The sequence below is a fragment of the Periophthalmus magnuspinnatus genome, chromosome 6 (assembly GCF_009829125.3).
Source record: "Periophthalmus magnuspinnatus isolate fPerMag1 chromosome 6, fPerMag1.2.pri, whole genome shotgun sequence".
NCBI classification, from domain to species: Eukaryota; Metazoa; Chordata; class Actinopteri; order Gobiiformes; family Gobiidae; genus Periophthalmus; species Periophthalmus magnuspinnatus.
The window spans coordinates 21,477,709-21,501,204 of record NC_047131.1 but is presented as its reverse complement, the minus strand read 5'-3'; the positions used below and the strand labels follow the sequence as shown (position 1 = coordinate 21,501,204).

At 39.8% G+C, this 23,496-nt stretch overlaps 2 protein-coding genes across 2 annotated transcripts; one reads left to right on the top strand and one right to left on the bottom strand.

Annotated features, from left to right (window-relative positions):
• Positions 1-1,584: 1,584 nt before the first annotated feature.
• LOC117371862 (parathyroid hormone-related protein-like) lies at positions 1,585-2,694 on the bottom strand. Its single transcript, XM_055222472.1, has 3 exons — positions 2,653-2,694; positions 2,368-2,472; positions 1,585-2,059 (listed from the first exon to the last, which is right to left on the bottom strand). Coding segments are annotated over exons 1-3 (492 nt in total). The 5' UTR covers positions 2,655-2,694; the 3' UTR covers positions 1,585-1,674.
• Positions 2,695-19,177: 16,483 nt separating this feature from the next.
• Positions 19,178-23,149, top strand: tmpob (thymopoietin b). Its single transcript, XM_033968677.2, has 6 exons — positions 19,178-19,822; positions 19,968-20,085; positions 20,379-20,534; positions 20,860-20,969; positions 21,077-21,183; positions 21,376-23,149. The coding sequence occupies exons 1-6, from the start codon at positions 19,589-19,591 to the stop codon at positions 21,752-21,754; spliced, it is 1,104 nt and encodes a 367-aa protein (XP_033824568.1). The 5' UTR covers positions 19,178-19,588; the 3' UTR covers positions 21,755-23,149.
• Positions 23,150-23,496: the final 347 nt, after the last annotated feature.

Below are 23,496 nucleotides of genomic sequence, written 5' to 3'. Positions count from 1 at the left end.
GTAACGGTGCGGATAGGACCAAAGGATGCAGACCAGAGCAGTTTTAACAGTGTTTATTTACAGCGGTGAAAATGCAGTCTTTAAACAGGTCACAAGAGCAGGTACAGGAACCGGGGAGCGGGAGACGGGTCAGGCGGGTGCGGTGCAGGTAGAGGCGGGCAGGACAGGACCAGGACGGGGATAGAAGCAGGTGCGGTACCAGGGCGGGCGGAGCAGACGAAGACCAGAGCGGGGAGCGGGTGACAAACCAGAGACCAGGACCGGACAGGAGACGAGACGAGCAGGAGACGAGACGAGCAGGAGACGAGACGAGCAGGAGACGAGACGAGCCGGAGACGAGACGAGCAGGAGACGATACCGGGACTGGAACGTGACGGCAGGAGCTGGGCGAGTGGAGGCAGGAATCTGGAGGGTGCATAAATCCAAATGAGCATTTGCAGGGAAGTACCAAATAACAAAGCTTAGCTAGAAACATTCACGTTTTACACGCGGACGGTCTGGCACCGAGTGTAGACTGCCAAGCCTTCTTGTACTCAGCAGCAGGTGGTGGTGATTAGGCTGATGCACCCCAGGTGTGCACGGGAGGAGTCAGGCACTCCACCCAGCTCCAGACACACAGGTAGGGGAGGGGGAGAGAGCACGGGAGGACAGGGAAAACTGACATCATGACAGAGCTGCTGGCTCTTGACGACAGCTTTATCAGGCTGTGCACAGTGTTTATGACTCTGTGTCAGCTAATGGTGCTTGCTGCACTGCCGCTCTTAGTACAGGATATAGCTGACACTGATGCATTTGTTTCCCCCTCCGTCACCAATGTCAGTGTTGTAAAAATGGCAGAAATGCTCACGTGATTCTATGCTTTTGCATTGTTCATTTTATGTTTTACAACATTTTTCTACATATAAAGGTTTTCTTACAATTTGAGTGCTTGATCTAAAAAAATAAACACACTGCATACAGTAGTACGTGAGCCAGGTCACTATATAATTGTACTGGTAATATGAGACATACTGCTCTGATTGGTGGATTATGTTTCTCACAGCCACCCTCCACCCATGTCCCACTTATACACCGCTGTTCAATTGTATCTTTCAAAACTTGACACATAACACACACATTAATGCATAAGCATTATAGTGATACATTTTACTGTTTTGATTATTTACTGTACCCTCAGTGCATTAAACATTATTTACTGACAACTCCAACACGGGGTTTAGTAGATGGAGACAGACAGAATTAACAGTCCAAAAAAGGATTTACAATGGCAAAAGAACAATGGAAACTTGTAAACTTAGCCACAAAAAACAGTTAAAAGTAAAGTGCACATTTGATTCAGTCAGCAGCACCACATACATTCAGAAAATAAATACACACATTAGAATGATTTAAATTACTATGTTTGAACAAATGATGGTGGCAAATGATTTGTCCAAAAATAAAGAAGCATACTGTTGTGCATCATCCATTTAAGCACCAGCACACATTTGGATTAATCGTTATAAATTGAAAAAGTGTACTTTGAATTAAATATTGACCAAAGATATTGATGTATAAAGTTACACATACAATTGACACTTAGTCCTTCTGCAGTCACTTGTATCATAGATTGAATGTCTTCAACCTCAGCCCACTTGAACTTGTTTCATTGTCAATGCAGAACTCTATTGAGTTTCATCCAAGACCATCTGTTCTGACTGACCGTGTTTTCCGTCGTTTCTTGTCACTCTCTCTGCGTCGGCCAAGGCGCACCTTTTTCTTCTTCTTGATGGCCAGCTTTAGTGTTTGGTCCTTATATGCCACAGCCTTGTTGGTCTCTTGAGGTAGTACAGGGCTATCTAGCCCAAACCTCTCTGAAAGGTCTTTGGTAGCTCCCTGGGGCTTTTGAGGGACAGAACTTCCACTGTATGTTTGGCTTGATGTCCTGCTCATGTGCGGATCACTTTCACCAGCTGTATGCACCTTCTCTAACAGGTCCTGTATCCACAAGCGACGCTTCAACTCCTGCAAGGAGCGCCCTTTGTCATGCATTAGCTGGGCATGACTTACTGACCTCCGTCTATACCAAAGAGAAAGACAAATCAGATTAAATGTAAATCATAGTACATAAAGTCCAAGTTTTGATCAATGCCGATTGATTAAAAATCAATATAATACAATTACATATTGTTAACATTTATATTAATACAAGACAGAAACAGTTACCTGTAATGTGCATTTAAGAAATATAAACAAGTTTTTTAAGTTTCTGTTGAAAGTTTGAAATCAAGACTTCAAAAGAATCAGAGGCACTGAGATAAAGACAACTATGTAAAAACATATAATGTGTATTATTTGATCATGTGTTATAACATTGCATATACTCACATTCTGCTCCGATATGTATCAAATGGCCTTCCATAAAGAGTTAGTGGAGCTAAAAGCAAAAAGAGAGCCAGACTCCACTGATGTAGATTGCTTACAGTGCACAACCTAAAGATAACAGAGCACAAAATTATTGTTTGTGTTATGAATTATTTCATAATTCTATAAATTCACAAATTTAAATTTACAAGCATTTTTTATTCCCCACATTATAAATGACTGTATATATTGTATATTTTTAAATTGTATTTATAAATAATATCATCTGAACAAAGAACATGCACTTACATGTTTGCCAAATTGTAGATCTTTCAAAAAGTTATTCTGTCCAACATTGTCCCATTTTTCAAAACAAATTGAGATCCACTGATGTGATGAAAACCCAGGGAATTTTCCTTTGAAGAAGCTCCATTCATTTGCCTCCCAACAGTGAGTGTTGCGCTATTTATGTCCATCCAATGCCCCATTTAAAAGTAAGATATAGATAGAAAGAGCATTAGCAGCCCTCAGCTACAGAGCAGCTCCTGCAGTCGTCTCATCAGGTGTAGTGCAGAAGCACTTTGTGTGTGCCCGACTTCGAGACGAGAAGAGAGTGAGGTTCAACACTGTGAGCAAGCTCTTTCTGTCTGACTGTGGGACCGACAGAAAGTTTAACTGCTCCGGAGGTGCTCCTGCCCATTAGACCTAGTTCTAACACCTCCCCAATCTCCCAGCCCTCAAGACCTCTTCATCCCCCTTCAATCACACCTGCTGTGACAAGAAGGTGGTCCTTTACAGCAACATCCAAAACCTCAATCATTATTGGGTGACTGATAGGTTTAAAGATTGATTTTCATAGTAATAATTTGATAGAGGTCAGAATGGAGAAGCAGTAATGGAAGCAGCCATGAGTTACCACACAGGGAGGATTCAAGGGGAGGGGCAGGGTTACTCCAAAGTAAACAGGAGCCTAACCACTTTCCCAGGGGAGAGTGACCATAACCTCAGAGAAAGTCAAGCCACAGTCGCTCACTGCAGATCATTGCCTCAGCAAACCAGCTCACCACCAAATGGTTACAGTGGGTTTTGTGGCCTTGCATAGACTTTTAGGATGCAGAGCTTTGCTTTCACCAGGAAACATTTCTATTTAAAATAAATTGTTTACAGAAAAATAAATAAATAAATAAAATTAAGCGTGTGTTAGCATTGCAGGTGACATACCTGGCCATTGACAATGCACCCTAAAAATAGTTTATTACAATGTGGATGAAGAAAATGTGTTCATTGCAATACAAGCCTACAACATAATATTCGTTGCAATTTCCTTTTTAATTAAATTGTATAAATATACTACATTCAGTGATGATTTGTGGATGAAGTGCATTTTTTTAAACAGAAGCCAATACCTCAAAACAGGGCTCACTATTTACTTGAGTCAAGACCCAACATATTCTGCAGGAGGGGGTGGTATAAATATGCTTTGGCTCTAAAATACAGCTTACTTTTTCATTTTCATTGAGTCTGCCTTCAACATCCATGACTTGAACATTTGGCTATGGAAGAAACAGCTAAATTGAATCCATTTTGCAAGTACATCACCTGAAAAAAATCCCAGTTCCTGGCAGACCTAACCATACAGGGCAGGAGCTAGGAATGCTGCTTTTGACTGATGATAGCTCCAGACTGAAGATGATTTTTATATATCTATCTACACATATGGTGCCACTATGCCTCTCCCAAGTTTAAAACCTTATCCTTAAATAATCTGTGTGCCTATAGAGATTACTATGAAAATATACATGACATGCCTTACTTAGCAACACAAATTTATCCCATGCTGTTTGTTTATAGCTTTGACTGCCTTAATCAATACTGGGAAATGCCAGGTGTAAGTTAGAAAGTCATTATTTAACACAAAAAAGTGTAATAAAATCTCATAATGTAAATGATAATTATTCTTTGTACCTTATGTCTAAACTGAAGGCTTTGAACTCTTGGTCTCTGGTCTACACTGTTATGCTGGTAAACCTCAACATTTCTTTTGTAAACTTAACCAGTGACCTTAATATTTTTTCAAGTTACAGACCATTTCACATATCTTAATATAAACATGTTTTAAATTTATACTGTGGTCTAATCCTTCACAGCTACCAATCACCTACCAATCAAACTATTGCTTCAGTAATGTCCCTTTTACCTTCTTCCGACTAATTTCAGCACATACCATCATAATCTTTGTTTTACAAGTGCATAAGACAAAAAACGCTTTTAGCCAGAGGATTATCTGTGACTCTTTGCTAAACCCAGTGCTAACTGATGGTAGAACAGTCAATGTTTGGGAATTTACTCCATAATACGTCTGCCTCCAAGCAATATCGTATACGCAGTTTTACCTTCAAAAGAATTCTTTATTTTCTATGATTGTATAATTGTATAATATACATTTTATATTAATCTTCTCTATTGTATTTTCTTTAGTAATTAATAGTAAGAAGTACTAGCAGCATTGGTTAAGAACACTTTGAGGGATAATACTGAGAGTCAGAGAAGGCTGCTGCATGCTTTTTTTAAGGGGCATACATCCTCCACATTACCTCACCCTTCTCAGGGTTATAAAAACGTTCAAACATTTGTCTGTTACTGACTCTGGTTTGATATATGATAATATTGCAGGTAAAGCTTGGGGTCTCATTTTTTATTTACAACTATTTTTATTTTTTTTTAATGTTAACCATAAATGTCAAGCTCTTGGAGACAGTAAGTCTGGGAGGTCCCACTTGGACAAAAGCATGTTGTCCAGACTTGTTCCTGAGCATAGGTACATTAAATTATTATTTTTCAGACAGGAAATATCTGCCATTGGACATTTTGCTTGTTAAATCTATTGCTAAAATGAAATAATTCCTACTCGGCAAAGCCTTGTTCTCATCTAAGCAGAGTGTTTTAACAATGCATTCTGTAGTGGTTATTTGTCTTACAATCCTAATCTTGCCCAGACTTTACAAAATGCCCACCACATAAGCATCTCTCTTATATTTTATCTTCTCAAAGCTAAAATAAGCATCAGTACCAGTTCCATTGAGCTATTGGCAGCATTTTGAAAAAAATTGTACATTTTATGGGAAGAAATAAAAAATAACACACTATTTAGGATGAACAAACCAGATTAAATCTAACTTTTACCATGCCAATATGTTTGTTATGCAAGCTGTATGTCTCTTTTCTCTACTCCACAAAGTCCCCACACACACGTTTGCCTCTGACCTATCACCCAAAACATTACCATAAACTTGTGTGTGACTGCCAAAGATCACACAGCACAGCTTACATTTTGACTCCGCTCTGCTCCTCCTTGCAAAGAGAGTTCTGTGTCGGAGGCAGAAGGGGCTAATGGCGAAGAGTTGGTTATGGTGGCATTTTACATGCGGTGTAAAACTAACTGTGCTGTTTTATGTTTTGAGGTTTGTGGTGGCTTTGGCTGGGAACATGCTTTAGGCTGCTGCCACTACCAAGAGGGTCAGAAGCACATGAAAAATGTGAACCATTTGGAAATGTGTGTCTGTGCTGCATGTCTTTTCAACAGGCAAATTGAAGGGTTTCTTCTTTTTTTCTTTTTTTTGCTCTAGTTTCTGTAAAAATTGAAGAATCAATAGAGCTCTAATCGAGAAGACCACACATACATAGCGTTACGGTAATGACGGGCTCAGTCTGTTTGTTTACATAAGTGAAGAGCAGGCTCAAATCATTAATGAGTGCTTTGCGTCCAGCGTGCAGCCACAGCTTAGCCACTGGGTCAACAGGGTTGGCCAGACAAACCACTGTGTGTGTGTGTGTGTGTGTGTGTGTGTTGTGTGTGTGGTGTGTATGGGTGTGTGCATGCGTGTGTATAAGTGTGTGTGCATGCGTATGTGAGGTGGGTAGTTCCATTTCTTAGTTGTATTTATTTGAATAACTTTTAAATAAAAAAATAAATAAAATTCTCTAAATAATCAGACATACTTTTATTCCTACTTGAGTAATATATTTTACAGTACACTTACTTGAATAAAAGTTTAGGTCACTTAACCCATTTGCAGTAAGCTTTATTTTGACAATATTGAAGGATTTTAACATTTGTGTTTCTTGCACTGCTGCTCCTTCTGTTGTGATTGTATTTTTCTCATTTTTTCAGTCTTCCCTCTTACAATACCAGTTTGTGGGCAGTATCTTTTGTTCCCCAAGTACATACATTTTGACTCTACTTGAGGAATTTCTTTCCTCTTTCAACTTTGTTTTTAATATTATGATGAAGCAATGGTACTCAATTTCTGGCTACTCTATCCACCTTTGTGTGTGTGGCTGTTTGTTTGTGTAGACGCTAAAAATGTAAAACAGTTTACCACTGCTGCTAGAAATTGTTACTGTAATTAGTAAAACATTTTCTTGTGCAATGTGTTAGAGAGTATTTAAACATGCAATTTCCAGATCACTCTGATGTTCTCTCTGAGCCAAGTGCACTTCACCAACTCAAAGCTGATCCATTTACTGTAAATGAGCTTGTCTCTGCTGGTTTCCTGACCAATTACTGTACAGTGAACCTGGGTCCTGTATTTATTTATCCATTAGTTATTTTAAATGGACTCGACTCAATGCATAGACCTTGTTGAGTGCTCTTGTCCTCTCTGCCGACCCTGAGACATGCTAAGAGCTAGCAGCTCTTGGCAGTTGAATATGACCATTGAAGACTGCCTCTGGACAGCGTTTTCCTGCTTAAAAAAGGCCACCCGCCTCGCACTCACCAGGGCACAGGGACTGGCATACATATTCCTCACCCTCACTTTGCACTTCTCAATTTTCAGCTTTTGGAAATGGGAACATTTTCAAAAGATTATGGCTGTTCTAACCAGAAAAGACTCTTTAGTAATTACCTCTAACTCATCATTTTTTGTTATAAAAACATACTTCTATAAGCAAGATAAAACTTATTCTTAATTATTTAACATAGTCTGTAATCCAGCTGGAGAAATGTGTTAATATACTATTAGTGGTGGGAATTTACATACTGGGTATATGGTAGGTGAACAGGGAGTGTAATAGCAGTCCTCTGCCACTTTCTTTTCAGTCCAAATCTGGTCTAAAACCAAGATGAAGATTTACCCATAACATTCAACATGTTTCTCCAACAGCATCCTCTTCAAAGCAAAGCAAAGGAAAGAAGATAGTGTTTAAATCTATTTGCTTAATGCTCTGACAACTTTTTATTAAATACATATATTTATATATGTAGCAATGTGGAACATTCCTGCTGAATACTTCAAACTGAGTGGGCACAACAGAAGAAACAAGCAGAGAAATCACGAAACAAGATGGGTTTTTATGTGAAGTCACAAATATTGCAGGAATGTATCTTGTTAAGGTAACTGACAAGTATAATCCTACTTTTTTGTGCCATATGAGCAAGATGAAATTAGATATGTTTTGTAAGACTTGTGCATAAAGTGTCACTATTTCAGGCTTAGATCCTGATCCTGGCTTGTGTTAGCTGTTTTGGAAACACTGAGGCAGGCCTAATATGTTTTTATTAAAGTGACCCCCGAGTGCAAAGCTTTGATGTAAAGCAGGATTACAGAGTGCAAATACTGCTGTAAACTCAGTGTTTATGACAGGAGAAAAGTGACTGTGGGGGTGATGTGTTTTATGGTATGGTATGGTTAAATGTATTTAGAGAAATGATGGGTTAAGCACGTAGATGTATTTAAATGGACAGAGTTAGCCCGCTAGCCTTCCAAATTCACTTTCTATTGAAAAATTGTTGCCCCCCTGTTGCCTGCTGTCAAATTCCTGGTTCCTTTTAACATGCTTTACATGATCCTGGTGATTTTATTTAACTATTTTGTCCATAAGATCACACCAGTCAGGTGCCTTTCCTCAAGTTAAACTAAACTGAACTAAGATATGCATAATCCCTCAGTCATCTAAGTAGAAATTCTTTTCTGTCAAATGGACAAAGATTTTACAGTGAAGACATTTCACTGTTCATCCAAGTGGCTTCTTCAGTCACTGGAATGAGTGGTGAAACATCTTCACTCCAAAACGTTCGTCCAGTTGACAGAAAATAATTTTCTTCTGCTATAAACTGAACTATACTAAACATAATGTGTTATGATGTATTTTTATAGACCAGAATAAAGACAGGTTCAAAGATACTGACAAACAGTTTTAACACCTTCACAATTGTATTTATGTTAACTGGACTTGTGTTGTGTCCTCATACAGTAATGAAGCTCCGTGGGCACAGGCCTGTGCTACTTGGACGCATTAGTACATTAGTGTGTGTGGGCGAGCATGCCTGAGGTTGCTGAGCCATGGCCTTCTCTTCAACATTAATAAGGACTTCCTTCCTACCAGACAGTCAAACACCTGATCACTTACCAGAGAGGACATGCCCACGCATCCTTCTCAGCTGGCAGTCTGCAGCTTCTTTATACACTAATAAGGATTTGCCTGTTTTCTCTAGTCGCCCATTCATCAAGCTGTTCACATGCTGGACATCCATACACAAATCATGTTTTCTCTGCTTCCAGAAGCCTTGCTCCACCCTTCATGTGTGAGCCTGTGTTTGCCGTACTGCTAGACTTAGATATCATGGCTGGCGCCGACACAGTTGTAATAATTCCTTCTAAGCACCAAAAAGCTCACAGTGCATTCTCCATTGCAAGAAAGTTTGGCTTATTTTTTAAATGATTTGCCAAGATACACAAAGTGAAATCTGAATTTTATAACCTGTATTTTAGCACTTAAAATATCAGGTTTCCAACTTTCCTATTTGATTACATAAAAAACACATTACAGAAACTAAAAATCATGAAAACAAGATTTTGGTCATAGATGCATAGATTGCAGTGCACTATTATTTTGAGATGTATTTTTTCAACCAACCATTGCAAATGAGACTGTTTAGATTTGGACAATTCAGGTAAGTTAATAACAGATTGATAGACCTCAAAGCTCAAATGTACTAGCAAGCAACATATGAGCAACAAAAACTTATTTTCACTTTATATTGTCATGTCCCTTGGAGGGTTTCCATGTGGACTAATTCAACGTGTGTAACTGTGCAGTGTGAAGGTTCTCAGCTCAGTTTGATTAGAGCAACACACAGGAGGTCCAGTGGACTGTGTTTTCTTTAGCTGGGCCCATAACTCTTAAAAACACACAAACACTTGAGTTGTAAATGACCTGTTCATCACACAGTGACAGGGGAGGAGAGTCTGGACTCTTGGTGGGCCAGGTGTGCAGAATGCAGATCGGGACATATGCCTGTTGCCAGGTCCTGTTGGCATGGCGACGTGGTGCTATGGAAAGTCATGGAATCTGTCGCTGCTGAGCGGGACGATGTTGGCTTTGCCTCCAGCTGTTTCTGTACAGATGCAGTGAACGCCAGCAGTGGTCAGAAGCCAAGAGCAGCGCTGCGTGTCTGACCACACACTGGTCACTTACAGCCCTTTGGAGGCACATACAAACAAACACATACTGCCTCTTTACTGAAATCTCTTTCTTGTTTCTTTCTTGTTTTCAAAGTAATGATGACTCCAATGTATTAATCAGATGAGATGTAATGATTAAATAAACATTTGAATATAAAGATAAATCAAATGCATATAAAAAACTCAGAATTAAATGTGCTCGCCAGGTTTGCAGCACGAAACCCTGAAGCGATGTTCCTTCCTGCCTTAAGCAAAATACACAAAATGTTTCACTAATTGTAATGTGAAAGTGCATTGCACAGTGCTGTAATGTGCCCTCTCTCAGTGGGGCTTGAAGCCCTTGATTGAGGTAACTTTGAAGACGCTGTAAGTTAATAATGGCTCTGCTGAAATGGTCTCACCACAGGAAAATAAACTTGCCATCTTTTGTTTTCTTTGCGGTCAGGGGTAATTCATTTTATAAAGTGGAATTGGACTGTAAATTCTGAGGCTTTGTTTTCTAATTCATTTTGTCTGTAAACCTTAGGAAAGTGGCCTCAGAAATGAAAATGTATAGATATATATTTAAGTGGTTGTGTTTCCTAGAGCATTAAAAAGTTTTAAATGTTCAAATGTCAAACAAAATGAATGACTGAGTAATGTCCTATGTGGTACTGCGGATACAGGCAAAGTCCAAAGGCAAGCATATATTACAACTAAATACTAAATAGGTGTCTGTACCAGACAGTTTGTTAAAAAGAAACTAGTCTCTCCCCCACACCTAAAATCCATAGTTGCTCAATTGCATTATTAATTTAATCACCACTGAATGGTGGTAAGCTACTATTGTAGCCACATCTGCCCTTGGGTAGACTGACAGAAGTAAGGCTGCCATTCTGCTTCACAGGCCTCCAACCACTACCAATCATTCCCACACCCACCACATTGGCCAGGTGCCTTGTCTAAAGTAATAACAATATTATGCACTAGACCAGTGCCCCACCACAGCACCTCTTATTCCCAGCGGTCTCCCATCCTCATATTAACCAGGCCCACTGGCTCAACCCTGCTTAGCTTCAGACATCATTGTCAAGATGGTTTGGCTGACACACATTGTTTTCTTGGCTATTAGTGCTCCTTAACTGATTCTTTCATCAATTTTAGGTACTTTGATAACATTCTTCACACAGTAGTTTAGAAAGTGCCCTGATTCACATTAAGCCCTGTCAATCAACTGCAGTTCCATTCCTGGCTGACTGAAAGACTTCCTCTTCCCTGTACCCTCACAGTGGGCACAGAAAGGGTGAAGCTGTCATAACAAACATTTGTCAAAACCAGTATATATGGTGACAACTACAGATATATAGTATTGAACTCCAAAAAGTCTGCCCAAGTACTTATATGTTGCATTAGTTTAATTTTGGATTTTGTAAAAACTAAAAAAATAAATGGAGTCATTAGCCTGTCATTTTAGTTATAGCTTTACGTATTGCATTTACGATTTAATATGTGTGGTTACTGCACTTACAGCTTTACCGCAGTTCCATGTCCAGTGCTTTACCTATGAATTGATTTCATATATTGTCTGCTGTTGATGTAAGTCCACCACCTCCATGCCTGAGGGAGCTGCCAGCACACATCCCCAACCCACGCACTGAGGTTGTCATTTATCAGTCAAAGAAGGCAAGCGCCATACGAAGGTGACAACAGTTTTTCTTCTGAGTTTACATCTCTGAAGGGTCTGACAAGCTGCTGAAAAATAGGATCGCATCAGGTTTCAGCCTCAGAAGAATGTGCATGGGCTGTGAGTAGCCCTGTGGTCCGCCCCGGCATGTTTGCTCTGGCTCCTCTTAATATCATGTTGTGTGCCATCGAAGGAGCCAGGGCATGGAGACCAAAGAGAGGTGTTGAGGGCGTTCCTACTTTGGTCGCAAAAATACAGACTCTAATAGTAGCGCTGTAATCAGTCTTCCCCTAATATTAGCTATGTGCCTGGGTGGCACTTGGTGAATTTGGCTCAAAGCATCCTCTCAGAGACCTGAAAACCAGTCCAATCAACAAAGTAATGAAAGCACCTTATATGCCCTGTGCTAACATGATACTAGTGATTATGAAAACCATATAATGTTTAGACCTAGATGCTGGAGACATAATGGCAAAGTGATTTTTATTAAGTAGAATGTTCTGCTAATATCATTAAACCCAAAACCAAAAGTCAAAATCTTGGGAAAAAAAATGTGAATCAATCCATTTTGTTCCTGCCATGTTATATAATTCCTTTGTGAGATATACTGGCCATATATTTTTATCACAGAAATCTGAAAGAACAGTTTTCTCTTCAATCAAAACCAGAGGTGCTGGAAGCAGCAGCCTGCTGATGTAGGCATAGTCAAAGTGTTAAGTTACACCGAACTTAAAGATAACTTATTCAATGTTCTTCAAATAATAGTTGATATTTGATATTACCCCTACTCGCTATTGTTGCCCCTGTGCACTGCGGGCTGCGCTATAGTATTGCACCTGTGGTGAATTTGCAGGAGAGCTTACCCTATCCTTACACTACAGAGGAGAACATAGCAATTAAACTGGAAGCCGATCCACGGTCAATCAAGCCACCCAGTATGCGCTCTCACTGTGAATTAAAATTAAAATTGATATCCACTGCAATGCCAATATTTTCTGTTCAGCCACTAAATGTCGTTGATTTATCATTTAAATATCCTAGGGTTTTCTGTAGGTACTTTGGGCCCCAGGTACAGTGGTTTTGATGCTCAGCCAGGGACAATATGGAAGCCTTGCCAAGAGTCCAAGCTGTGAACGGTTGTCGGAAAGTTACCGTAAATCCATCTGCTCGCAGTGCTAAGACGCTCAGAAAGCCACAGTCGTGCTATTCGCCACATCTGTGGTCTGCACAGGTAGCCACTGAGGCTCCCCATATTGTGATCTGTGTTTATAGGAGGAACAGAGCTCAATGGATAAAGGGAAAGCTGGTACCCCTTATTTCTTTCCTATGGATAGAGTCTGTCAGTGGTCTCTTTGTGTTGATTAATCTGGCACTTTATTGGATATGATCCTGGTGATTAATGCCATATTGTTAAAACAATTCCTCTGTTGTTTGAATATATAGATTTCAAACAATTCCAGATTCATACCAACATTCCTGGCACAATCATCATTGACAGGTCATGTAAAAAACAAAACATTAATACATGCTTTATTTCTGTAAGTAGAGCTGCAGGCTTTTTTCAGTATGTACTATCAGGTACCCTTCAGAACCTCCAAAGATCTCTTGCTTCTCACACTGATTGTATCCTGTCAGGGTTTGAAAAAAAAGGTTTGAAAATGGAGAGGGTCAGAGAAGACAACCTAGCCTTACAGTGAAGTCTTTCTTGCTTTGCCATCTTGTTGCTAACCGCAGGACTGTTGTGTTTACATAAGAGCCGGTGCATAAGAGAAACGCAGACCACCTTCACTCAACCTGGGGTTCATCTTTGCTGCTCTGTACAACCTGCCACCTCCCACCGGGTTGACCTAAATTTGGTCTTGTATTGAAACACATGTTCAATCATGTAAAGCAGCAATGTTTTTTATTGTGTGTTAAATAAGGGTTTGCTTGTGATTCTGCTCTTCTGGGATCTTAAAGGTGCTTGTCACTGCCCTCAACTCACCTGCAGTGGACGTGTAGGTTTCAACAGCTTAAAATGGAAACAGTCTCTGAAGGACAGCCAAGAAATCTGGTAAAATTAGAAATATGGTCCTGGGAAATCTAATGGGAGACTTGGTAATTACCTGGAGTACAGAGGTGCTACAGTGCTGCACTGGTGTGGAATTTTGTAAAGCCTCCAAGCTTGTATAAAAACAAGTTCTGCCTCAGTGTTAATTCATGTGGGTCTCTAGCTAAACAAAGTATTACACACAGCTGTTTGCAGCCATTTAACCAGCCCCAATAATGTTTAAACCAGGAAATAACAATACTACTGAACAACTAACCCTCTAAGCTAACTAACTTGACATAAAGCTAACAAGCTTGTAGCATGTCTGTGAATACCCTCTGTCATCCAGGCAGAGTATTTAGAGAATAGGGAATAAAAGTCATTTCAGTGATGTTAAGAGTAGCTCTGTGATGTAGGTGAACCATATCCTTTTAATTATGGAACTGGGGCCTGGTTCTGTCTTAATTGAGATGGTTCATTGATGAAAACTGCTGACGATGTATTTTTTTCTATTTGTGCGCCATTCTTTTCTTCCCACTTCTCAACGACTCATTGAACTTGTGTAAATCCAGCCCAGGACATAGCCTTCGTATTACATGTTTTCATTTGCCCCGTGTATGCCCGAATAGTGAAACAATCCCTCTTTTCATGACCGGGTCTTTCATTCAGTGGGTGGTGAGTATGCACCTCTATGATGATTGGAGATGAGGGAGCTGGGTGATTTTTCCAAGGTGAGTACCTCATGGGAGATGACTGTTCACTGCCATTTAGTTTAAGTGCAGGAGTGTCAGTTAACTCGACACTGGCACCGGGAATACTTAATGCCAGATGGAGGGAGCTGTCCTTGAAGTCTTAACAAGCAGCCACAGAGAAACAAGCCTTTATTCAGTGTGAACGAGTATGTAAAAAATTGGTAACTTTGCAAAGTTACCACAAAGTGTACTTTAAAACCCTCATAGGAAAGAGAAGGATAAAGGAGACCAGAGGGGGCCTAGAGGATCAAAAATGTATGGATAAAAAAATAAATTTTAGATGTTGCTGACTTAATTTTTTTTTTTTTTTTGCGTTCAAAATAACAAAACGGTGGTTGTCATGCTCAAGGATCTAGCTGCTTTAGAGGTGTCGAATTATTGTACCTCCGTTGGATACATTGGTATTGGAATCCAGGGGGCGAGAAAAGAGCCAAAACCTCCAGACTTTGGCACTGGAATCCGTCACCGCTGGCACGGATGGACCACTCTGGGAGGCTTCAGAGCACCGATAGGCCCCCGGTGTTTTTTTCATGAAACAAAATATGAGGCATGGCTACAAGACTGTTAGCATCAGGGCTACCTCCTGGAAAGTTGGTTAATACAACGACAAGTGCTTTTTCCACATGGTTCACTGACAAAACAAAGTCACACCAAAAGCAGTGGAGTTGAGTGTAAAGAAAGTAGTATATATGCTGTACTAATCAAAAGATGAAGTGAATATGCAAACAGCTTAGAAGAAAAACTTTCATCACAGATTGTTGCAGGCAACCCTGTAAGCCGATACCACATAATATTGTGGCCACCAATATCAGGAGTACATTAAGCTATGGCTGATTGTACGTCTAACATATTTTGTCAGTTCATCTCTGCGCCACACACTTTGTTCCCCAAAGAAGTAGGGTATGTTATTGTCAGCTTTGATTAAATCCACTCTTTTTTTTCTTTTTGGTGTTCTATTGTTGTTGGCAGAACTCTAGTTCAATTTTCAATTAAATACACTTTACACTGTTGGCGTGCCTCTTGTTCTGGCTCTTTGCTGGTATGAGAACCTCTGTTGATTCTCTACTTCTCATTCATTAGGTTCGTTTACTGCTGACCCTCCCAAACTGCGACTCGCTTGAGTGAAAGGCCTAGTGAGCTCAGGACTCAGGCATCCGGCAAAGACAGGAAACAGTTGCGGTGCACTCCAGTGTCACCAACACATCACAGGACGCTTTGAGGGAGTATTGGCTCTTGCCACACTGGTACGGCACTAAGCAGAGCAAGGTCTGTTGAGTTTGCTTGCCAAGTTAAGCACGGAAATATTTCTTTCCTGTTAACTCAAGAGTCTGGCAGTCACCTGTGTAAGGTTGTCCTGGCAGTTCACAATGAGCCACCCGCCGTCCAGTGAGGCAGTGTGCGGGCTAAGTGCTGATGGACCCTGACCAAATCCAAGGACTTCTGAAAGTGTACAAATTCATTGACACAGCTTTATTGTGTCAGTGGTGGAGGAGTGAGTGACAAATTCCTCCAGATTTTATGATGAGGAAACTAGGTGTTTGCATGTGTGAGCTTTGAATTCATGCTCTATTTTAGCAATGCGTGTAATTGTGTTTGGCTCAACGTGTAGACAGGCCAATCTAAAAACATTTTTATGAGTTTGTCCACGTTTTTTAGTATTTATATTTTTGTCTTTTCTGTCATTAAGTACCATACCATTTATATTGAGGCATTAAGTTAGACCAGTGGTTCTCAAGTAGTAGTATGGTACACATGTTTTGTCCTCTGTGTCCATCCTTATGTAAAACTAGTGTAGCACTTGTGTAGTCCTATTTGGAATCTGGTTTTATACTAGTTTACATATGTAGTTGTCCTGTGCTAGACCTGGTTTAGATCTGGTGTTGCTCAGAAGGCCAAATATTTTCTTAAGTGGTAGTGTAAAAAGTTTGAGAACCACTGTATATCTTTAATGGTTAAAACCATTACATTTGGTTTTAATTGTGCTGATCCAACCTGTTGACCTCAGTTATATCATTATGAATCCTTCACACAAGCAATAAAAGTGCTTAACATTAGAATATGCTAAATTCCCCATCCGCCACTATTCACTGGAAATGCTTTTTACTATAAAGTGCATGAGTGCAGCAGTCGCCAATAGCCTCTCCAAAGAGTACATTAAGACTAAGTGGTTCCAACAGATAAAATTTATGTTGATCCCGTTATGTCATTGCCTTACATGCTTCAGAGACAAATAGCCAGCGTAACGTTTTCCTACAATGAATCCAATATGGCATCCGCATGTGTGGCTCAGTGGAGCCTCAATAGAAATACTTCATTTTACTGCCTAGACGTTAACACACAGTAATCTTTGCCCCAAGTTCAACAAGGGCACAGTTAAGTGTGGCTTTGTATTCAATAGCCAAATAAAACGGGAAAAGCCCAAATCATAGTAGTAATACAAATAACATGGAGGAGGACCATGATACAAACAGTGTACTGGCCAAATGGGCATCAACAACGGGCCAAGGAGGGAGTCTCATTTCTCCCCTTGACAGAAATGTCTACAACCAGCTCTGTGTCCTTTTAGTGCAGTTTGGATTGTCAACAGATGAAAATATACTGTGTGAGTACTACTAAATGGTTGTGCATGTGCCAGGACACACAAAGTGAGTTAAAACACTGCTTCTTACTGCCCGCATCCTTCCCTCCACTTTGGACTGGAAAGCATATTGGCCATTGGTTTAATTAATTTACTAGTGGACACGAATACCCTTGAGGACTGGGAGATTTTTGTATTTAGTTCTGCAAAGCATGTCATTTTTCTCTTGCATAAATTAAACATTTTGGTCATGAAAGTCAAAGGGGACATATTATGTAAAATCAACTTTTGTGAGATTAAGATGTTGCCTCATCCTTACCTTACTCAAAGTTGTATTTTGAGTGATTCATACAGGTTGGAGTAATCCTGTATTGTCCTGCATTTGAGGCGTGACTGCTCAGAAAATTTCTGTTTTCACCTACCCACTTCTCTGCCCACTTTGTAATAAAGACTCAGGGTCATACATGTACAGTTGAAAAATACAATTTTAAATGACTAAATAAAAAAAATATAATTACTGGCCTGTCAGTTCTGCTGTTTTCAACAGCAAGTCAATGGACCCATTTATCAAGCTGTTTTTGATCAGTGTTGTAGTTTACAATGAGCAAATTGTATAATAAAGATCCATGTATGTAATAGTTTAATTACCCAACAAATAGCATATGTCTTCTTTATTAAAAGATCTGACATGGCTATGATTACAATGCAGATTATTTATTACTTTGATTAATTTTGCAAGTGCCTATTTTGTTGTGTCAGTGCAATTGGATCAGACGTTCATTGGGTGGTGAAGGTTGACTTTTCCTAACTTACTCCTGTGGTTGGCGCAAGTGGGATTCAGAAAAGGCCTTAAATCCAAGACAAACTCTAAACCAAGTAGAGCGTGTTTTAAATTTGCACTGTCCAATCCACTTTTAGAACGTTACTCTATAGGTTTTTCTTCACAATCATTTTTCTGAAAACACTCCCCACTTATAGGTTTGTTAATTGATTTATTATTCAGAGTTATTCCTTCTTGTCATTTCTCCTTAATATGACAGCAGTAAAGACATTTTCACACAGGCGTTATGTTCCCGTAAATAGTTTTCAGCCATGTTCCTGCCAGATGTTTCATTTGTTTGAAGGATCTATTTTACAATCATCTGTCAAAACCTGTTGTCAGTTCAACCACCTGGGCCACATAAGGTGTCGCAAGTCCTTGTTAAATGACTCATTCTGAAAATGTGAATGTTGACGATTAAGTGGTGGACTTTGATCATTTTTCAGAGGCCATGACTGTTATTCTTAAAGAGGCTCTCTCTATGTTTCTTGGCCCATGGCTTATTTTCTGTATAAATTACATACAAAGAAAGCTTAAGAGGTGTTTCTCAAGGGCTAAACTTTTTATGCTTACACTCTATTGGCAAATCCACTATGGAAAAGTTGAACTAAGCTTCAAGTGCAGTGTTTAGTGCGGTTTGGGGCTTAGGTGGGGATCAATTGCCTTCATTTTGCAGCGGCACCCCAGAAACCTCCAGAGGCTGGTCTGAAGGACAGGTGGGCTGGCCCGACACGGTCCCACACACCACTGTCCCGAATAAGTGCACAGACCAATGACAGCAGCCCTATGTCAGAACAGACAGGTGTTTAGAGTATGCCATTGAATGAAGGCCAGTGTTCCTGATTTCTGCATAGGAAGTGTTCTACCAAGACCTATAAATAAGGCAAATATACAGTAATAGACATATTTCTGAGTATGTTGCTTTACAAACTTAAAATAGTAAATTCGTTTTTACACTCTAGTAAGCAATGAGGCAACAGAATACAGAAATACTTTTGTTAGAGATTTAGGCCTGATTGGTTATTCAAAGTATTTAACTTAGATGTATATTGGCCAATTATAAATGAATTAGTTACTATTAAACCCACACAATGAGAGCAGATGAAAGCATAGATCCATGTGTGAAAGTAGTCAGGGCTTTTGTTGCTGTAGGTGCTGCTGCCATCTTCTGTCACAGTTTTAAAATCGCAAGACTTGGCTCGTGTAGTTATGTAACACAGTCCAACGAAAAAAAAAATACTACATTATTTTGGTGGCCGTGGTGCCTGCGAATGTGCCTGAATTTTGCAAAAAGTACGGAAAAGTATGGGATTTTTTGTTCTTTTCTGCAGCAGCGTTACTTGCTAAGAATTGCAGCTCTAACATGTAAAGGAAAATGGCGATGCTTAGAACTGCAAAAAATATATATTTGTTGAAATGTCTTGAGTGCCGGTGTTCATTCGTGTTTTTTGAACGAGCCTACCGTTTCTTTGTGACAGTGCCTGCTGGGCTTTCATTCATAGCAGCCAATGAGGATCCTCCATGCTGCGCTCTTCTGTCCAATCACGCGGCTTGTTGGTTTTTGGCCTTGTTCGACCGCGGACAGACGTCGGCAAGTGGACCGGTTGGATGCTAAGCTAATCCAGTCAAATTACGACTAAGTATTTCCGATTTTTTTCATTGCTTCGCTGTTTTTGAACGGATGCACAAGATTTAAAAAAATAAGTGCCCCATTTGTCTTGTAGAATTGCTCGGCTAACAAGCTAAATTGACTTTGCTAAATCGGTTTTTGTGTTGCTAGCTCAGACTGCGGTGGTGGGCGCGAGCCGTGTTTGACAACAGGCTATTCGGTCACGTTAGTAGTGTTGTTGTTTGTAGCTGCTGAGTTAGCCATTCAATCCCCGTTAGCTTTGGGCGGCAAAAAGAAAATAGCTCTGTGCAAATAGAGGAAGTCCAGTATGGCAGAGTTTCTGGAAGATCCGTCGACTTTAACCAAAGAAAAGCTCAAGACCGAGCTCACGGCGAACAATGTGCCACTTCCGAGCGGCGAGCATAAGAAAGAAGTGTATGTTCAGCTGTATCTGAAGAATTTAACCATTCTCAACAACAAGAAAAGTCCTCCTACAGACACTTTCTCCAGCGACGAAGAGTTACCTGCGCCTGTGGTTACAAATAAAAGCCGTTCCGGGAGAGTAAGTGCATTTTATTGACTTAAATTAGTTCATTTTGTTTGTGATGCATATCCCGTGACTACAAAAAAAATGTTTTGCCTTAAATCACTTAACGACTTAATCAGCTTTTCTTCCTTCCCAACTATGTGACATTGTTGTTTTACAGAAAGCCACAAAGAAGACGGACAAACCCCGCACAGAAGAAGTGGAGGTGACAGAACTTTCAGACGAAGATTTAAAACAACAGCTGGCCAAGCACGGGGTGGAAGCGGGACCTATTGTGGGTAAGTTTCTGCAGGGATTAACACGGGCTTTCACTCCTGAAAGTCAATGGTCACGTTATGGTAGATGTTAACACAAGCCATTTGCTGAAGAATTTATCAAGAATGCACATACCAGCATAGGAATAAAGACGTTTTGTTGAATGTATTTTTCAAGCAAACAACATATCTGATGACTGTGTAGATAGTTTTATGTGCTAAATCATTGTATTAATATAATATGTATTGTCTTCTATAATATAATAATAATGTAATTGTTTATTTAAAGAGAACTTGCTTTATTTACTTTACTGTAGCCTCTACCCGTAAACTGTATGAGAAGAAGTTGCAGAAGATTTTGGACCAGCCACCGCCTGAGCCTGAGACTACTGCAGAGGTCACAACTCTCCCAAAGGCCGATAGTAACCAGAATGGCAACACCAACTCTGATCAGTACAGTGACAAGGAGGATGGTGAGCTTATGCCTCCATATACTCTCACATCAGTGCTACACCCAGGAGTCTCTGTGAACACATGGCAGTTAGTTTTTACATTAATCATGGGGTTTCAAGATAATTAGAGAATACCCATGACATCACACAGTGTTACTGTGAAAGTTATAACACATAAAGCATTTCACAAATCAATACTGGGTGGCAGACCGGAACACAAGGATTTCACAATTTATTGCAAAGCAGCAAAAACGTTTAATAATATTACTTATTTTGTCTAAAAATGGCATGCTGAATATGTATGTAATTGTTATACTAAATTATAGCTTTTGTTTTCACACATTAGAGGTGCTTGCTGCCCCTGAACCAGAGCCTATTCCTGTTGTTGAAAAACCTGTGCGCAGCAGAGGAAAAACTCCCACCACAGTCCGCACCAGCAGCAGACGACAAGCTAAAGTAAGTCCCAGCTGAAAATATGAAACACAGTAGACAGTAGAAAAAATCTTTGTAAGTTGAGGGGGATCATTTCAAATTCTCTACTCGTTCTTTTTGTGTTTTGGCAGATCGTGGAGGAAATTACAGTTACAGAGGAGACACCGAAGAAAAAGTCTGCAGAGAGTGCGGTTGAAGATATTCTTGCCAATGAAATAAGCTCACCAACTGGAATGAGGTAATCATAGTAGTTTATACCTTTTATCTATTACTGTGTATCTGTCAAGCAAGAGCCCATTTGACATTTTTACTATGCAACAGTCATTTAGAGGTGATTTTTTTATTTTTTTATTTATGTGCCATACAACTATAGTTTCTGAAATGTGTTGAGTGAAAATTGCTTGATTGATTTTTGTATTAATATTTACAGCGCAACCTGCCGGCGTCCGATTCGCGGTGCAGCGGGCCGGCCTCTGAAGCCCAGTGAGTATTGGCTGGATGAGTCCCGTGTTCAGACCACAGTCCTCTCCGAGACCCGCACAGAGTGTCTGAAAGCAAGCAGCTCTTTGGGCGCAGCACCTACTTCACGAGGCTTCCTGTCCACCCTTCTCAAGCTCCTCTTGCTCATTGCCATCGTCATTGGTCTCTACTATGCTTATCAGAAGCTGGACGCCAGTCACATTGAGGCCCTCAAAGCTCTTGTAGACAGCGTCCTGATCCCTCTTCGTGGGGTGGGAGAAAGTACCGCCACTTACCTGGGGATCGGTGGAGGAGAAGCCCCAGCTGCAGTGGAGCAGCCTGCAGAGTGAAGACCAGTAGCCCCACATGTCCACTCCTTTGATTAGCAACAGCGCATCACAACCCAAACAAAAAAACTCAGCATACTTTTTTTTCTTAATTTTCCGTTATGGTTGGACAAAAGACACAAATCTATAAACTCTTATCTCCTCTTTTCAATTCAGTCTCTCCTCCTGACACTGAGGGATTCAGCAGTGACTTCTGGGTGACCCCATCCGAAGTGACTCATTTTATGTCGTTTTTTAACCTGTGAAATTGTTTGTCTTTGTGAGCATTTAACCCGTGTATGTAGAAATGTGGGCTGATTTGGGAAGGCCACTTTATCCATGCATGATAGTATTTTTGAAAGTCATACTGTAGTTTTTCATAATCGTGCCAGATATGTTTTCGGATGGTGAAGTGCCTGGATAAATGCAAGCACTTAAGATGCCCTCCCATTTCAAGCACATACTCTGCTTCTACTAACGCCGTTGTAACTTCAACCATTTTTTGTGCAAATTTTACCATTTGCTCTGTTGGTAGTAACCGATTTCTATGGTGCTCAGGTAAAATCTCTTGATGTGCTCTGTGCTGGAAGAGATGCAGCCAGATCACATCGCCGCATGAAGAAAGTTAAACATACATTTTCAGTCGCTGAATCATGGGCTTGGTTTTTATAATTTTAATTTGTATTCTGGTCACTCTTAATGTATTTAATCACTTTTTCAAATGATTTGAGATATATACTGTACTGTACTTTTATTGAAAGCAGGACTGACCAAGTTTTTAACAAAATGCTTTCTAAGTGACTAATTATTTGACAATTCCTTATTCGGAAACTAAAGTATCCGATCACAAATTTCTTTCTCAGTCCTGCCATAGTAACCATCTGAGTTTACATGCTTTGGGTTTTTGTGCTTTGTTGTGCTTTTTCATCATTATATTTTTGTTTTTATAATTATGTTTCTGATCCTTCAGTCCTCCGTCTCTTAGTGCAGGACTGGCCCATGCAGTGCACCCACATATCCCATTAAACTGACGGCATTTGTTCATATATGGCAGATCTGCTAAGTTACATGTTTTTAGTAAATACAGAAAATGTTCATTGAAGGTGCAGGTGAGGGTGGGGCAAATTCATTTTGATATTTTTTGAAAGTAAGTGTAAAGTTTTTATAGCACATTTTAGGAAACCATATTAAGGCAATATGCAATACACGCAGAAGCCGGATTTAACACAATTTCACACCAGGCAGCTCTTAAAGTGGACAGATGACATGGGTTATGTGGGTAAGGATTTGTGATTTGTTTATTTATGATAATGTAGGCAGTGTATCATGAAATAAACTCAATTGTCACCACATGAACCTGTATTATTTTGTCTTGCGTCATGTGTATGAAATTCTGAATTAAATGTCATTTTCTTAAAATGAGTTTACGATTTTACTAATTTTTAATGCTTTCTCTGACCTTTTCAGATTTCAATCATCACTGTATTTTGTAGGAATCAAATGGACCAATACCATTGTCTAGTCTTCTTCCCTGCAGCCGAAATGTTTGAGATTTTTTAGAGATCTTTCTGCTTTATTAGAGATACTTGACAAAAATGTGAACTTTTGTGATGCTTTAAGAAAGACTGATAGAAAACAGTGTGATGCCATAACTAATGATCTACCCTCATAAGAGTATGTTCAGTGTGAACAGTGAAATTATTTGCCATTGATATCAAATGCAATTGATATTAACATGTGTCATGTCATATTTTCTATTGAAATCA

Coding starts and splice junctions, on each gene's coding strand:
- LOC117371862 (XM_055222472.1), bottom strand. Junction 2,060..2,367: donor GATACATATCGGAGCAGAAT/GTGAGTATATGC, acceptor TCTTTGGTATAG/ACGGAGGTCAGTAAGTCATG.
- tmpob (XM_033968677.2), top strand. CDS start 19,589: ATGGCAGAGTTTCTGGAAGATCCGTCGACTTTAACCAAAGAAAAGCTC. Junction 20,086..20,378: donor GGAAGCGGGACCTATTGTGG/GTAAGTTTCTGC, acceptor ACTTTACTGTAG/CCTCTACCCGTAAACTGTAT. Junction 20,970..21,076: donor GCAGCAGACGACAAGCTAAA/GTAAGTCCCAGC, acceptor GTGTTTTGGCAG/ATCGTGGAGGAAATTACAGT.